The sequence below is a fragment of the Mirounga leonina genome, unplaced genomic scaffold, assembly GCF_011800145.1.
Source record: "Mirounga leonina isolate KUSES-001 unplaced genomic scaffold, KU_Mleo_1.0 Mir_174, whole genome shotgun sequence".
NCBI classification, from domain to species: domain Eukaryota; kingdom Metazoa; phylum Chordata; class Mammalia; order Carnivora; family Phocidae; genus Mirounga; species Mirounga leonina.
In genome coordinates this window covers 12,582,954-12,601,267 of record NW_023270451.1, presented here as the reverse complement: position 1 = coordinate 12,601,267, position 18,314 = coordinate 12,582,954, and the positions used below count along the sequence as shown (strand labels likewise).

Below are 18,314 nucleotides of genomic sequence, written 5' to 3'. Positions count from 1 at the left end.
TAGGCACCTGGGCTTAATGAAGCTGCTATAAACATTCTTGTTCAAATTTTGCTGTGGACATACGCTTTCATTTCTCTCAATTAAATGAGAATGGAATGGCTAAATCATAGGGTAGGTATATATTTGTTGTTTTTTTTTTTAAAGAAAAGCCATACCATTTACACTCCCACCAAAAACTGTATAAAGGAGGATGTTAAATAATTGATTGGTGTAAACAATTGGTGAAGTCACTCTTGGCATTATGTGAAAGAAACAATTGTAGGAAGGTGAGACTGATAACAAGAAACTCAAAAAACTATTTAAAGGGTGGAAAAAAATGAAGGACCTAAATTAAGACATGAAGGATAGAGATAGATATTAGAGAAGTTTAAGAGAGAGATAGAAATAAAACTTGATGATTGATAAAATGTCAATGTAGAGGAAGAAGTCAAGACTAATCCCAGGCTTCTGTGTTGAGTGACTCCAACAAATAAGGTAGCATTGAGGAAGATGAGATTCTAGGAGGAGCAAGTGTGGAAATGATGGAGATAGTTATTTTGAAGAACTAAATATTCAATGCTAGTAAAGCTCATCAAAAGTCAGTCAAAAATTGTCACACACAGAAGAATATCTATGAACTGGGGAGTCAAATTGATTAAGATAACCAAAACCAATTTTATGGCAAAGGGTAAGAGGCAGTAACCATTGAGTGGTGTATTTTTTAGTATTTCTTTTTCTTTTTCATATTCTTTCATTTAACAGATAAAATAACATTTAATTATCTTATAATGGTTATACACAACTATATATTCTTTCTTAAACTTAATGTAATTAAAAACAACAATAATTTAACTATTGCAAAGGTGATGAGTATACTTCATGGTATAATTTAATTTGTTGACACAGAATACAAGGAAAAGACCTGTAAATATCACAGCACACCAAGTTTTGTGTGGCTATGAGTATAGCTATTCAAGTCCCAGCATTGAGAGTAAAACTTCCTTCTGAATCTTTTAAACCATATGTCTTTATCTAAGTCAGTATAGAGAATAATGTCACTGCTGCTCTTCTTAGTTTCTGACTCATTTTGATCTTTTTCATTATGGCTATCTGATGTGAAAAAAAGCAGCTCTTGATTTGCTCTTTGTTTCTGCCCTGCAGCTTCCACTCCTGTTTTTTTTAAAAAAGGTACTTGTTCTTTGTTGCCTTCAATGATATGGTTTTTTTCTGGTGAATAGCACATGGCTAAACAGTGAAGCTAAGGTAACCAACCATGGGATAACAAAAGGACAATACAATAGCGTGTTGTTCTACCTACATGTGTCTTAACTCTGTTAGGTCATTTGGTCTTTATAACATCTCCATATTCTTACCTTAGGATGAGAACTTGAGACACAGATAAGTCAAATAATTTGCCCACAGTCACACATTAAGTAGCAGAACTGAGGTGAATACTGGACAGCCCCTTAACTACTGTACAGTTTGACTGCCATCCTCCATGTGAAGGCAGATTACCAACTGTAAGACAGTTATATAAATAGAATAGTGTTCAGTTGAAATCAAGTTAGCAAGTATCTTAAAGTGTAATATACTATCCTATGAGGGGATTTGAAGATGAATGACAAAATCCTGTCTAAAAAGAACTTAGTGAAGAAACATGGTGTATCACTATGAGGAATAATCTAGAGCAGGTGGGAAGGTGTAACTAACTGAAATTTAAACAAAATATTATGGAAACCCACCAGACAAATTTCTACTTGAAGAACTTAAAGTATTTTTGGAAGGTATTGAAAAGGTGTTGAAAAATTGCATGATTCCTCATAGAGAATTCACATAAGTGAAGTCATTTAAGAATGAAAGTTCTGGAAATCCAGAGTAGTGAGATAGAAAGGTACAGGGGAAAATGCAGTGGGGGCTGATCCTAGAATTATATATGGGGGATAGGTAGCAAAGACCTGAATGCCTTATTTTGCGAGAGAGAGAGAGAGAGAGAGAGAATCCTAAGCAGGCTCCATCTCTGAGATCATGACCTGATCCAAAATCACCAGTAAGACACTTAGCTGACTAAGCCACCCAGGTCCCTCTATCTTGAATGCCTTTTAAAGGAGTCTAAATTTAACTGTTTAGCTAATGAACAACCATCAATAAAATGGAGCATATGAAGTGTCAATTGGGAAGAATGATTTGAAGCAGGAGGGTCTTTTAAGAAGACAGAGCAATACTTTAGGAGAGAGATGAGAGAGCTTAAATTAGGACAAAAGTAAGGGGAAAAAATACGGTCAAAAATGTATTAGGGATAGAATTGATCAGAAAAGCGGACCTAGTAGATACAGGAGATGAAACTGAAAAGTTAAGAATGGAAAAACATTTTCTCTTTGACTGCAGGATTGAATAAAGGAAACTAAAAGGTAATTAACTTTGTTTGACATATAGAGGGGGAGGCACCTCGCTCTGCAGTGATGTTTGTGATCACCGCATGGGTTTCTTCGTCTAGGTCCAGTATCCCAAAGTCTTTCCACGTCCTCGTCATTAATTTAGTTTCAGTTAAGAAAACTTCTGGAGTTTTTTTGGTTATGACCACTTAGTTTAAATAGCCTTATTTTGTGGTGGTAAAGATCTGCAAGGTGTTCCACCAATTTTTTATTGATGTTAAATGCTGATCTCTTATGTTTAATAGTAAACAAAATAACCAAATAGTGTATATGCAGCTTAGAAACATATTGCAAAATACATAGGTGTAAATACTTGTGGTGACGTGATAAAGTAGGAAGAACTCAGCTCTTGTTCATGTCCTGGCCTTCCCAGGAACTAGTATGCACTTTGGGCATTTGCTGGGTCTTAATGTCAGTGTTTCTTTCTGGGACGGATGTGGATCAGAATAATGTATAAAAAGCATAAGGAAGGGCGCAGTAAATGGTACTAATATCTTCCTTTACCATCCATGCTCATCTTCCATTCTAATCACCCCTTCTCTCTACCCTCATGTGACTCATCTTGAACCATTCTTTGGGTTAAACTACCCCAAGGGCTGTTCATAGTTTCCCAGCCAGCTAAGCATCAAAAGTTTTTCCAGGCCTGTTCCTTGGCAGCTAGAGGTTTTTCTATTCCACAGCCAAAAATGATATATCCATTCTGCTTAGGTTGTTAGCAAAGAATGTGAGATGACCTTAGGGTGCATTCTCTGCATTCCCAATGTGCTGGAAGTTCCCATTCACAGTCTTTTCATTCTTTGGGGCTTTTTTTTTTTCCCCCTTTGTGTTGCAGCAAAGCTGAAAGGGGAAGAAACCAGTCACTATGACTGCCACCCGGGTGAGTTGGCTGTCATCTGGTGATGATTTTTCCCTATCAACAATTGCCCTGCTAGCTAGCTTGTAAGTATTTTGTAGCCTGAGGCTGTGACATTGGAACTATTTTTTTAAATTGTAAAAATACAGTTTTAAAATTTACATGATTTACAATTTGCCTTTGTTCTTCTCAGTGCTCTTTAATAGGCATATAGCTTCTTTATCAGCTGGCTTCTGATTCAACTTGCTTTCATTAGCAATCTAAGTTTCTATTACCATTAACATTTAAACATGTATTTATAGAGGATATTTCACAAAGTTTTATAAATGGTGTTATAAAATAATAGCAGCTAGCAACTTTGAAAGCCTATGATACGCTGACATAGATAAGTAGGTAGGTAAAAAGAAATAGAACATCGATCAATCTATCGATAGACAAACGTACAGATGTAGATGTAGATATATTCTCTAATGTAATTCTCCCAGCACCCCTCAGAGATAGGTGCTTTTTGACATATAAGGAAACTGAGGCTAGTTGACATTAATTTTTGGAAGTTAGATATCTAGTGGTTATGAGAAGCTAGATTTCTACCCAGTTTTATTTGAGTCCTATCATAGAATAATATTTTTTAATATTTTATTTATTTGAGAGTGTATGAGCATGCGCGTGCGTGCATGCGAGCCTGTGCATGAGCTGGGGGAAGGGGCAAAGGGAGAGAGAGAATCTCAAGCAGACTCCATGCTGAGCGCAGAGCCCCTGTGGGGCTTGATTTCATGACCCTGAGATCATGACCTGAGCTGAAATCAATAGTCCATTACTTAACAGACTAAGCCACCCAGGCGTTCCCAGATAGTTTTTATATATGCAGTGAAGGGAGAATTTGTTTCTTTTTATATTGGTAATTGAATGTATGTTTAGCAAGGATTTTCCTTCATGAATGGTCAGAATGTCAATGGAGCTGCCTTTCAAATATGAAGAAAATAAAAGTATGTATGTATATTTTGTAAACTATATCAATTTTTAAACCTTCCTTTTCCTCTCATAGATGATGTCACAGTTGATTCGGAGAGGAAGGGGAGTAATTTGGGTTGTTTTCCTGCAGTGGGTTTATGCTCCTATTCTGCTCTGAAACTTTCTATCATACTTAACAAGAGGCCTGACTATTTCATGGTGTGAAACTAGTCCTTGGGGCACCTGCATAAGAGAGTTTATAATCATTTATTCCATCCTCCATCCATATGAACTATGTATAATTTATGTCCTAAAAAGCCAATATATGTTCTAACTTAGACACCCCAAAATCTCAATTAATCATCCTGTTAATTCATTTTCAAAAAAAACCATACATTTCTACAATTTTAGTTGTGTGTTCTTATTCTCTGGTGGCTTTTTGGTGGGAAGGATAGGTCCAGCCAAAGGCTGGTCAAAATGTTTCTGTACCAAAGATTTAGATTGATTCTAATGCTGAGAGCAGCAAAATGTGTTCATTATTTAAATAAGCTCAAGCTGCCAAATGAATCATAAAGGCAGCTGGGCGTCCTGTGCCAAGGTGTCATTTTCATTAAATGTGAGATTGCACCTGAAGGACAGTTTAATTTGCAGGTGCTAAAAATATTTCAACAGAGTGATACTGTTACAAGTGGCAGGTGGTGCCCAAACGTGAATTTTGCAAGAAATGCCATCTGTGGGATGAGGTGTGGAAGAATGTCAAGGGGGTGGTAAAGGAGATAAAGGGGGGAAAGAAAAGAGAGGTGTATTTACCTAGCGTTTACTGCTATTATCATGACTAAAGATTCCGTGCTTCACATGATAGCATTGGCCCAAGATGATTACATATGATTATTTGTTCAGCTTCTATCGTGTGCTCAGGGCATTGCAGAAGTACCACAGTACCTGTAAAGACGGTTTCTTCCCCAAAGGCATACCACTTAAACTACCCAGATGAGAGAATCCTTTCTAACTCTCTTTACCTTCCATAGTGTTTACATTGCAGTTTCGTGCTGGCAAGATTAATGCACTTTAATCCTGCTTAAATGGATTTTGCCACTTTCTTTTGATGTTCAGCTTTTAGTAGACATCCACATCGATTCCCTGCTTCATACTGTAAGAAATATTTTCAATTGTACAAGCTGAAATATTTTGTTAAATCGTTGTCTCTTGGGGTTTTGTGAACTTTGCAGAGTAGAGAACATTGAAATGTGGAAAGCTGTCTAGGGACATTGTAATTGTTTACATTATTAAAAGATCTGTATATGTGTGTCTGTTAGTTCAGTGGACTTGGCCACATTGAAATCAGGAACTTGTACCTAGAGACTAGAAATAGACATTCTCTACTTTAATGGGATACAGAACACAAACTTCAAAAGCAAAAGAAACTAGTGGGTTTGAGTTTTTCATTTCTGCCTGCCATTTGATGATAGTAACTAGAAGTAGAAAAGCTTCCTTTGTGAATACCATGAACTTTCTCTGGTTCTCAAGGAGAACTAATAAAGTAGGTCAGTATGAATGAATTTGGGTAAAAGTTTTCCATGGGGAGCTTTTGATGACAAGGCAAGTTATTGAATTGCTTGTAGCTTTTCAGGACAGTGGTAATCTATGACCTCCTACATATGCATTTTTTTTAGCTTCATAAAATGGAGAGACATATTTTCTGTTATTTTAACCTTTTTGGTAGAATCTAATTTTGAAAAATTGCAAACATCATTAATTTTTCTGTGCTAACACAAAAGGATGTGATCACAAACAGAAAAGTTTCTCCCATGTTAAAAGAACATTCTGAAATTTCAGGAGAACATTTTGAAAACCTGCTATTGTGTAATAACTCTTAGAAATAGTTACAATTTAAAGAAGCATGTCTGAGCATTTCTTTAACTGGGAACCTACACATTGTTGGGTTGGGGCTACGATGAATTCTGTTCTTCCCAAGAGCTTTAACAAACTGTCAAAAAGGAAGAAAATATGACTCTTTCTTCTAAAACACACACATACACTTACATAGTTTAGGAAATTCATTTATTAATCTATTCACTCATTTAGGAACCATGTTCTATTTCAGAAATTATGCTTAGCCTGGAAGAAATAATTAGGAAAAAATAGGGAGATCAGCTTACAAGAAGAGAGAGGAAAGAAAACAAGTGATTAAAGTAGAGTTTTCTGGATTCTAATTGAGGAATATGCACCAGGTGCCAGGGAATGGTTTGTATGTTAAAAGGCGATAGTACAAGATGGTTTGGAAAAGGTGAGGCCAGAGGCAGGGAAAACAGAATGAATGTGACTGCCAGGAGAGAAGAGATAAGAGCCTACATTTGCGTAGTTGTAGTGAGACAGATTCAGAATGCTTAGGGAAATACTTTGTTATATATAGAAGCTGAAAGCAAGGGAGGGAGAGATACAGGACAAATGCCTGTCATAACAAATATGAAAAGGAAGATAATAGAAAAAGAATTAAATGTTATAAAAGAGATAAAAAGCAAACTTTCATGTTATGTGAACTAAATGCCTATGAAGATAGACTGAGGGAGCACTGGGTGTTACACGCAAACAATGAATCATGGAACACTACATCAAAAACTAATGATGTAATGTATGGTGATTAATATAACATAATAATAAAAAATAAATAGAAAAAAAAAGATAGTAGACTGGGTGTTTTCTTGAATGATAAGCAGAGTCACTAAGGTATGAAAGAAGGGAAATGGTGGTCAGTTCTGCTAGAAATATAAGTCAAAGTTAGTTTGTGGATACCACTGATTGCCCTTAGTTTCTTTTTCATATTAGAGACACTGCAAATAGTGTAATTGACAAAGATTTCCCATTTTCCTCTTATTCTAGAAAGCTTGGAGCCAAAACTATGGCCCATCTCAAATATGTGTGTTGATGAATGTAACATCTACATGTTGTTACTGGCTCATAGTAACATTGGCCTTACTGTCCTTTCTGCTTGCCACATCTTAGTTTATGCTACTTTGTCATATCCCATGACACCTAAAATCTGTTCTGGAAATTATGTGGTATAAAAGCATTAGTACTTTTTTTTTTCTGTAGCACTGTATGGATGGCTTAGAAGAAATAGATAATACATGTAGAAGACCAATTAGGTGATTCCAAAAATATAACTGTAAAGTAAAAAAACATGAATCGTACAAGCAACATTAAGACTATAAAACAGGGAAAGAAATGACAGTAATAGCAGGAATAAGTTTGATAATAAATTGGGAGGGTAAAACAGGAGTCCTGCAGGAAATGGAAGCAATTTAAGATAAAATAATATTTTATATGTAGGTGTTGATGTTGACATTAGCCAAAATGGAAAGGTAGGAGCAGAAGCAGTTCTAAAAGAAAAGTGGCTAAGTTCCTTGCTAGTTGTGGTGAATTAAAATTGCAGTGAGGTACTTATATAGAAAATTTGAGCCAGAAGTTTAAAATGCGGACTTGGATCTGGAGGAAAATAAAGGCTGATACAGTTTGAAGATACCTGAAGCTCTAAAAGTAAATCAATTCCCAAAGAAAAAATTCTAAAAATATAACAAAATTAAGAATGTTGAAATAATGGAAGAAACACTAGGAGATGACTTCATTTATAGGAGTGGGGGGAAAGGAAGGGTGCCCAAAAAGACAGGAATTTAGGAAGCATCTATATTTGGGGATTTAGGAAAAAGGTAAGGGAAGTCATAAAGGAGATAGTGAAGGCTAGATAATGAACAATTAGGGTTCAAAGTCATAGAAACCACATACCAGAGAAACAATGAAAACTTTAGGAAGAGCATGAAGATTCTGTTGTGCCAATGGCTGAAGACAACCAAAAGAGGATGAGCGTCCAATTCTGTTTGTTGATTTGATGGTTTCTGTTGATTATCAGTAGAACACTCTCAGTAGTGAAATGCCAAAAGCCAGATAGTAAAGAGTTGAGAAGTGATTGGTAAAGAGGGCAGGGAGTATGAGACTCTCTCAAGTCCTAGGGCTTGGTGGGTGCAAGAAAAACAATAGATGCTACAGCACAGAGTGTCAATGGAAGTTTTTTGTTTTCTTTTGTTAGGGTAAAAAAATTTTAAAAATAAATATTTGACACAGAACCACTAAAAAGGGAAAGACTGAGAATCCAAAGAAGAATTGACTTCTTCCCTTCATCTTGCAACTCCCCGCTGCTAGATTTCTTCCTGTTTTCATCACTTTTCTCGTTGCATTAGATTCTGGCTTCTTTTCTCTTTGTACTCTATAGCCTACTGTCAATTTAAAATAACTTCAACTCCAGTCCCCATTTCTTCCCTGAACTTTTGTATTCCTTGGTCTGTGGGACAAATTCACAAGCATCTCACTTTAAAAGATGCCTGAAACTCAGCTCATCTTCCTTCCCCACTCTCATATCTATCCTTTCTCAGGTGTTCCTATCACAGTAAATGATTCCTATCCAACCAACTTTTAAATCAGACATTTCTTTAATATTTCCATGATTTTTCTCACTACTCCCTCCATTCAACATCTCCTCAATGAACGCAATCCATCGATTCTGCTTTCACATAATCCTTCTCTGTCATACCGGTCCAAATCACCATCACTTCTCACCAGCCTCCAGAGTGATCTTCATGCCTTCTTTCTTGCCTCGCTATATATTTTTTTTCTATAGCAGTCACAGTGATCTTAAAATAGGAATCTGATAATGTTACTACTAAGCTCAAAATACTTCAGTGGTTTCCCTCATAGCCATTAGGACAATATGCTCCTGAACGACACTTCCTTCTTATTCTGACCTCTGCTTAACTTTCTGTCATCATCTTTGACCACCTGTCTCTTCACTGACTACTCTCTGTGTGCACAAATTGTGGATTCTCCGACCTTGCAACGTGGGACTCTTGGTTATTCTTCAGGTCTCGGGTTACAGGTGATATCTTCTGAGAAGAACTTTTCCTAATTCCTTTAAGGCAACATAAATTTTCCTTTCTATTTCCAACTGCATTTTTTTCCAAACTCTTTTGTTCTTTTTGTGCATTTTAATAATCACTTTAATTGTTGGTATTCCCTTACAGACAGAAAACATTGCATCATAATATCACCTAATGTACCACAATCCAGAGCATAGAGTAAGCATCCAGGAAAGATTTGATGAATGAAAATATAGATGGTGCACGATTGCATGAAGAATAGAGATTGTTATTGGAGCAGTATTCTGTGCTGCAATTCTATTGGATTGAAAGCAAATAGAGAGAGGTTTTAGACTTAGAAATGAGGAGAGATCATTTTTCCACAGAAAGAAAGAAAAGAAAAGTTGGGGATCGGGGTGAAGAAAGGAAAAAGAGAGAGTTCTCATTAAATGGTTTTGGTTCTATCTGTATAGCAAGTAAGTACATCTTTGGAGAGTAAAGAGAGAGATGGTGCATTAGTTGATTTGAAGACAATCAGAATGATTTTAAAGAGTTGCTTTTAATAAATCTGTAGTAAGCCACTAAAAGTAAATAAAATAATTCCTTAGCAACACTAGGATTCTTGTTTAGGATAAATAGCCTGAGTTAATAAATAGCACGTCCATTTACCATGATTATATGATTTTCATCATCCTTGCTTAGATATAGGAACACAGGGGGAAAAGTTCTGGGGTTTTGTAAGGCAGGTGCAGTGGAGGTTCAGGAGGCCAAGAGGTTTGAGGATAACAGAGAAGGCAATTAGAATGATTGATTAGAAGTTTTGGATTGGATAAGAATTCACCAGGGAGGAGAGGAATAGACCGAGAGATTAGGAGGAAGGGTAAGAGGACAAAATGTACTAAGGAAGGGGAAGGTGAAATTTGAGGGATTGAAGAGGTAGAAAATGTATAGTGAGAAGAATTTTTGACCCTAGAGAAGATTTTCTAAATTTGAAATAGTAGAATGAATCCTTTTTTTGAAAGAGATTAACTAGAGACCTATTTTATTTTGAAATAGGAATGAATGTTTTTCCAAGTAGAGAACAAATCCTAAAGTTCTTAAGACAAATTTCAGTAGATTAACATTGTTTTTCTTTGATATTCTTTTTTTATTATAATAAATTTACCTTTTTTTTCTATGTACAATTTATGTTTTGGCTGTTTTTGAAGCTTTGTCAAACTTAATTCACCTACGAAGTCCTCCATGCCTACAGTATCAGATACTGAAGGAGAGACTATGATTGCAGGCCCTTTCAACAATGAATGTGCTTTGATAACTTGATCGAATTATTTCCCGCTAGAGTCCACACTTGTGAAATGATAATTTTCTTCACATATTTTAGAGAGGGAAACATGATGTTTGATAATTCTGTCATGCCCAGACACCAGTCTAAGAGAGTATCTGTACATGACAAATATTGTTTGCTTTCTTGTCATTTTTGTGCTTCTAATATGACTTTTGCTAGATGATAACTTTCTGAGAACAAGGACTATATATTATTCATTTTCTTTTCTACAGTGTCTTATGTGTATTTGTGAGCAAATAAAATAGCTGGATTTAATTACTTGAAAGTCTTTTAAGTTATGCAAGTATTAGGTGAACAGCTGCACTAATTTGGGAGGTAATATTAGACAAACTTCTCCTTCATTGCTCTAGTATTAAGGAGGAAGAATGTATGATTTTTTATTCTAATTCCATAGCTGAAGTATAATGAGATCTCCAAATTTAGCGTGGGATTAAGCCTTCCTTTCATTATTATAATAATGACATAATATAATACATTTGTTAACATTTTACAAAGTTGTTTCACATGCATTATTTAAGTTTAAAATATTTGTTTTGATCTGAACTATTTATGACAGACAAAATGAATAGAATCCAATTTGAAAAAACTCAATTTGAAATACACCCAGTGGGAAAATTAGTCATCTCAGATCTGAGAGGTAAAAGCCTTGCCAAAAGGTCACAAAAGTTGCAAGTGACTGAACTGAATTCTTTGACGTGTAATGGTTTGTGTTATATATGTGCACACACAAACACACACACAACACTGCGTTTCTAGGAGCCTAATTTCGTCAGTAGGGTATGAATTCTTTTATTTGTAACATACCAGTTCCTACCATGTCACATTATTCTGCTCATCATTCCTCGTAAGACACAAGCACATATATGCAAACATATTTATGTATATGAACAAGTAGAAATTTATGAAGAAAAACAAGATTTGCAACATTATTCAGATTAAAGTAGTGTATTATTTTATGTATCTTATAAAAGTTCTGGTGCTGAGTCCAGCTTTTAAGTTATTTCCCCACTCTATGCCACTGGCACACTGAACTTTAAATATGAATAGGTAATAAATCGTGGACTTTACATTACTTACAGAGTCTGTATAATTTGCCCGAGTAGGATAGTGGAGTGCAGCCCGAAGGGCATGGTCCCAGAACAAATGTTAAAAGAAAGTTACAAGCATAGAACACATGATAACGATGATTATACACAGGTGTAAAGATTAGGACTAAATAACATGGATAAAGCTAGTTTCAGGGTTCTGACCCCTTCCCTGGTATCTCAGGTATGGAAATGACCTATGTGTGCATATTTCGTTCCTAACTTAATAACATAATACACCATGGGAGTAAAGGTAGATTATTGTAAGAATTTAAATACCTGCAATGTAGGACATTGCTTTCAGCGAGATGAACTCAGCTTCTGAGTATATTACATCTTAAAGCCAATGAAGCTGTCACATACTTTTATATGTTTGTATGAATCACAACCACATCAACCCAGGTATTTACAAAGTTTTGTTTTTTAAATGAGGCTCTGAACATTGCTAATATACCTTCTGCATAATCTAGCCAATCTTGTGAGTTTTTTTTTTTTCTTTCTTTTTTCTCTCTTTCCCTCCTTGCACAGATATTCTCTGAAAGACCACTGTGTTTTGACCTTTAGGATCATAACAACAAACAAAACGTGCCAAGTCCTTGTTCTCTTGGAATTTATATTCCATTGGGGTGGGGAGAGAGACAGACAATAAACAAGATTAGAGAGAAAGAACGATCAAGAAATCACAGGTGTTTAATAAAGTTAGGAAGAAAAATAATGCATGAAAATTAATAACCAAAAATAAGGATTTCAGTGCTTTAAATAGGGTAGTTAATAAAGATCAGTCTGAAAATGCAATATTTAAACAAAGACATGAGTAAAAGTAGGAATCCAGTCATTATAATATATGAGGGCAGAGAATTACACAGGGAGGAATATCTGAGGCAGGACTGAGAGTACTTGACTTGTTTGAAAACCAGGAAGGAAGTGGTATGGCTGGCTAGGAGTAAGTTAGGTAAGGAAGGGTAGGTAGAAAAAAAGGCTTATGAGGTAGCAGGCACTAGATCATAAATGGGGTCTGGTCACAGGAAAGATTTTCTATTTTCTGTTTATTGTGGGTGATTTGGAAAGATGTAGGAGGGTTTAGAGAGGGAAGTGACATATTGGAGGTTCACTTCTGACTGTTGTGCAAAGTAATAGAGCAGGATTGGTGCGATAGAAACAAGGAGACTGCTAGGAGTCTGGGAAAGACCAGTCATAGAAAAGGTGAAGGATGTGCCTGCCTATGGGTAGAATGTGGGTTGTGAGCGACGGGAAGGACGGAAGGGTGGCTCCAGATTACCAAGGCACCTGAGTACCTAGTAAATAATGTTGCCATTTACTGAAATGGAGAGGACTTGGCTTTTGTTATTGTTTTTTGTGGATCTCTCTTCCCTCCCATCCAGTCTTTGCTGGAAACTAGAACAGACCAATTTGTACTTTGATTTAAACTATTTTATGCTTAGAAGGAAGAATGGCAATGATGATGGCAAAAAGCAATATTTGATAGCACTTTCAGTTTGCACAATATTTTAATATCCAGTCATGCATTTTCACTGTGTGGTCTCACTGAGGATTTCTGCACCTACTCCTAACTTTCCAAAAAAGAATTAAAGATTTTTTTTTTTTTTGCAACATAAGGTGATTTGTAACATACTTTAAAATACGTAAAGAACAGTTCACATGTACGGAAAACTGTGAACTAAGGAAAGATTAGTTCTTGAAATATGTCAAAAGGAAGTGAAGAGAAAGTGAAACTGGACTGTAATGAATGGAATTATTTATCTAACTGTGAATTAATATATATGCTATAATTTGTCTCTCAGATCCAAGGTTCATTAGTGCCCACCTCATCCCAGAAAGTGACAACCCTGAAGATGACAAAGTATATTTTTTCTTCCGTGAAAATGCGATAGATGGAGAACACACTGGAAAAGCCACCCATGCTAGAATAGGTCAGATATGCAAGGTGAGGTAAAGAAAAGAACAATTGAGGATGATTTCAATGTCTAATCATGGTTTTATTTCTTTTTTTTCTACCTGAGTGCAAGTACAATGAAAAATGTGGCTCGGAATCTTGACTGATCACTATCAGTATTTAAATGGTAAAGAATGATTGTAAACATAGTTGCTCATGAGTGACTCTTCACGGGCAAACGTGTAGGTAGAGGCTGTGACACATTATTTCATATTTACATTAAACGAGCTTTGAAATTTTGAAGAAATACAATTTTTTTTCATGTTATGTAGGCGAAGCATACTTTTTTGTATTCTCAGATGTAGCATAGTTTCCTACGATGTTTAACCTTTGAATGGACGTTTGTTGTTGAATAGCTAAAGCATTAATGTAAGAGAGAAAAGCATTAAAGCTTGATTTTATAAATTGATTATAGCATCCTATATACATAGATACAGACACACAGATAAAATTGTGAAGTTCTGAACTTTCAGGTAATTCATTTACTGTGTGACCCTAAATTGGATATGATATAAATTATAATGTCAGATATATAGAATAAAAATTGCTCAATACATGTTTATGGATTAATTAGTATCAGTGTGAAGATTTGATAACAGTCCCATTCTTTCCTGCTACACTGTGCAGTGCAGGATATATGCACAGTATGAAAAAAGCCAACTGCTATTATATTCAAGCACCTTTCATCTCAAGAAAATCACAAAGCCAGAACCGATAATTGCCTAAAGTGGAATTTTCTTTTTTCAAGAAAATAGGAAATTTTTGAAAATCTCTATTGGGGGGGTTGGTTGGCATCTTTCCTTCCGTAGTCATGATCTAATTATTTATCTCTAGTATATTAAGTTACTGGAAAATTAAAAGTTTTAGTCATCTGGGAACATATAAAAATATGTGAAATATATGACGATCTGTTCTCCAAAAAAATATAAATCATATTTAAAAGCACTATTTACGGGGCACCTGGGTGGCTCAGTTGGTTAAAAGACTGCCTTCGGCTCAGGTCATGATCCAGGAGTCCCGGGATCGAGTCCCGCATCGGGCTCCCTGCTCAGCGGGGGGTCTGCTTCTCCCTCTGACCCTCTTCCCTCTCGTGCTCTCTGTCTCTCATTCTCTCTCTCTCAAATAAATAAATAAAATCTTTTTTAAAAAAAGCACTATTTACGAGAGTTAAAAAATACTTTATAGTATATAGAATTATATAAACAAAATATAAATCATTATTATGTTTTTGAAGGAATACTCATCTTCCTTCAAGCATATGTACATATTATTTTAAAAGACTTTAAGTTACCAGTAAATACATACTATCATAATAGAATTTATTGCTACATTAAGTAAAAATTTTGTTTCATTATCAGTGAGGAGGTAAATGAATTTCCTATATTAAGGTTTATGCAAATACTTTTTTAGTGTGCTGTTTGTAAAGTCAAAATTTTTTCAGTTTAACTTATAAAATTTTCGGTGCTGATATGCTTTTGTTTGGGATCTATTTTCAGTGTGGGTTATAAGGTATGCATTTATTCTTCTAGTCAGTAAATACTCATTAAGTGTATTATGTGCCAGTATGTTCATTGTATGTTGTAAGTCATTCCTTGCATAAAGTTTGAGTGAATAACTTTGACCAACAACGTAATAAGAAAACATAGTTACTTGGATCTATAATAGAATTACTTTTATTTTGAGAAATGAAGAAATTGTATATCTGTCTCAAGATAGGAAGATAAGAAAAATATTTGAAATTTTCATTCATATGCACATTTCCTAAAACCAGTGTTCTCTCCTTTCAGAATGATTTCGGGGGCCACAGAAGTCTGGTGAATAAGTGGACAACATTCCTCAAAGCCCGTCTGATTTGCTCAGTGCCGGGTCCAAATGGCATTGACACTCATTTTGATGAATTGCGTAAGTTGCTGATGATGTTGTACAGAGAGTATCTGTTCAGACTTTGCCATAACCACCAAAATGCAACTTTTCCTAATTTTGTTTTCAAACAGAGGATGTATTCCTAATGAATTCTAAAGATCCTAAGAATCCAATTGTATATGGAGTGTTTACAACTTCCAGGTAAAGAATATTTTACTGTCTGATTAACATAGAAACTTCATGTCCTTTAGGTGCTTTGCAAGTATTCATAATTTTTAAAAATATATTTTTGAAAGAACAGTGTTGGCTTAACCTCTGAGCAGTTGTAGATTCTTGGATGGTTAAAATAAGTTATGACTTAAATAGTTGTTTTAAAAAATAAATTTTAGCAGAGAGTATCATCACTATAAATAGGATGAAAAATGTGTCATGTCCTATGTATAGTTTTGACTTTAGCATCTGAGTGAAATGTAGATTATTCTGAAAAGCAGAAATCTGAGTTTTGATCAGAGTTAGTAGTGCTATAAACTGCAGGTGAAACACTTCTTCCTCTCCTCTCCTTTCTCCTCCTCCTCCTCCCTTCCTTCTCTCCCCCTTCCCTTTCTCCTCACCCTCCTCCTTTCTCCATTACCCATATTCCCAAGGCTCTTGCTGTCAATCAAGTAGCAATTATCTCCTGACTATCACATTTAGTATGAAATTTATATTACCTGGAGTTGTCAAAATTAAACAGACATTAATCCATTTCTTCTGCTTCCTCATTACTTAGTACAGTGGTTCTCAGACATCCATCTGAGCATCCATTAGAGTTGCCCAGGGAGCATGCTAGGCCCCGCCCCCAGAGTTTCTGAATCAGTAGGAATAGGATGGGGCCTAACTATTTGCTATTCCATTATGAAAATAATCGTTATTAAATTCTATAAATATTTACTGAAATTTACTATGTGTCAGGTACCATGCAATATGTAATTGATGTTACAGAAAAGCAACCAGGCATCTTTCTTCCCTCATACAGCTTATACTCTACCAGACATTGTCTATGTGGAACAGTTTCCACTCATAAACTCTTGTAAACACATGTTTTTTGTTCAGTATGATTTATATGTAATTTTCTGTGGTGAAAGATTGGTTAAAAGATAAGCATTCCATATTGTAAGTGTGCACAACTGTTTTATATCTTTGTATAAGTACATCTCTCAAGCTGTATTTATATAAGTACAGTAAAATGGAAAATTGTGGCAGCTCATGGCAAACTTCCAGTTTGTTTCAGGTACCTGATTTTTGTCAAGTAAAATGATGGGGATAATTGCTATAATGCTCTACTTTGAGTAGGATGTAACAGCTACTAACTTAAAACAGTTTTCTGAGTTAGGAAGAGATTGTTTTAAATGCCTTCACACAAATCAGACTCTGTTACTGGCTGTAATGCTTTTGGTGGTTTGGAAGTTAAAAATAATATAATATGACACATCATTTGACATTAACTGTTCGTTTTCTGTACCAGTTTCAGCTTATAAAATGACTTCTTAAACATTCTTGCTTGCTTAAGTTCTCTGGTTTCAGTAATCATGCTTGAGGCTTAACATATTACAAAGTTTATATTTTTAATTCTATATGATATCAAAATTAAATATTACATTTTTAGAAGATCGTGTATATGTGTTTTCCCACCAAAGTTTATGTATATGAATGTGTATCTTCATATCGTATATTGTCTATACATGATATATGTGCTATGAGTACTAATGATGGTTTCTTCTATGCCTTCTATTTTTGAGGCATGATAATTTGTTCTCTTGTGTATTATTAAAAGATATACACATGACTGAAAAAGATCCCAAATATTATTTGAGATTGAACTTATGTTTAAGTTTTGATAATTGATATCTGATATTTAAGAACTTAGAACAACTTAAAAACAGTTGTCTTGCCACTGTATAAGGATGAAAATCTGTTTTTTCTTTTTCTGTCTCCCTTTTTTAGTAACATCTTCAAAGGGTCAGCTGTGTGTATGTATAGCATGAGTGATGTGAGAAGGGTGTTCCTTGGTCCATATGCTCACAGGGATGGTCCCAATTATCAGTGGGTGCCTTATCAAGGAAGAGTCCCCTACCCACGACCAGGAACTGTAAGTGGCCTAGGTGTTTAAAGTTCTATCTATCTAGGGCGCCTGGGTGGCTCAGTTGGTTAAGCAACTGCCTTCGGCTCAGGTCATGATCCTGGAGTCCCGGGATCGAGTCCCGCATCGGGCTCCCTGCTGAGCAGGGAGCCTGCTTCTCCCTCTGACCCTCCCCCCTCTCATGTGCTCTCTCTCTCTCATTCTCTCTGTCTCAAATAAATAAATAAAATCTTTAAAAAAAAAAATAAAAAAAAAATAAAGTTCTATCTATCTATCTATCTATTTATTTATTTATCTCTCTCTATATATAGATATAGATATCTATATAGATAGATATAGATATTATCTATCTATATAGATATCTATATATATATCTCTCTATACCCAGTGTGGGGCTTGAACTCACAACCCCGAGATTAGAGTTGCCTGCTTCTCTGAATGAGCCAGCCAGGTGACCCCTGCCTTTTTTTAAAACTTGTTTTTTATTTATTTATGTCCTAGGTGTTTAAAATACCAAAGGAATAAATTTCTGCTGAAGGTTAAAAAAAGCAGCTACAAACAGGTATTAACATAGATAATATAAAACAAAGGTGCCAAGACTATAAACCATGGCAAAGCAAGGATTTTTAATGATACTGTGGAATTCTACATTTAAAAACATGTTTTTTATAGACATCAGTGGTTAAGTTCAGTGCTTACCAGTTATTAATAACCATAATTTTTGAGAAGTAGAAACTGAATGGGTAGCCTTATTTATTTTCTTTTCTGAAAATGGCCTTCATGGAGAGTTGAAACAGTTAGGATAATTGGAACTTGTTCTTCCTAG

At 35.3% G+C, this 18,314-nt stretch overlaps 1 protein-coding gene across 1 annotated transcript in view; it reads left to right on the top strand.

Annotated features, from left to right (window-relative positions):
* Positions 1 to 18,314, top strand: part of SEMA3A (semaphorin 3A) — a 204,055-nt gene that overhangs the window by 147,195 nt on the left and 38,546 nt on the right. The window contains exons 7-10 of the mRNA XM_035020474.1: positions 13,355 to 13,497; positions 15,294 to 15,408; positions 15,501 to 15,570; positions 17,353 to 17,497. Coding sequence (XP_034876365.1) covers positions 13,355 to 13,497; positions 15,294 to 15,408; positions 15,501 to 15,570; positions 17,353 to 17,497 — 473 coding nt within the window. The remainder of the gene's footprint in view (positions 1 to 13,354; positions 13,498 to 15,293; positions 15,409 to 15,500; positions 15,571 to 17,352; positions 17,498 to 18,314) is intronic.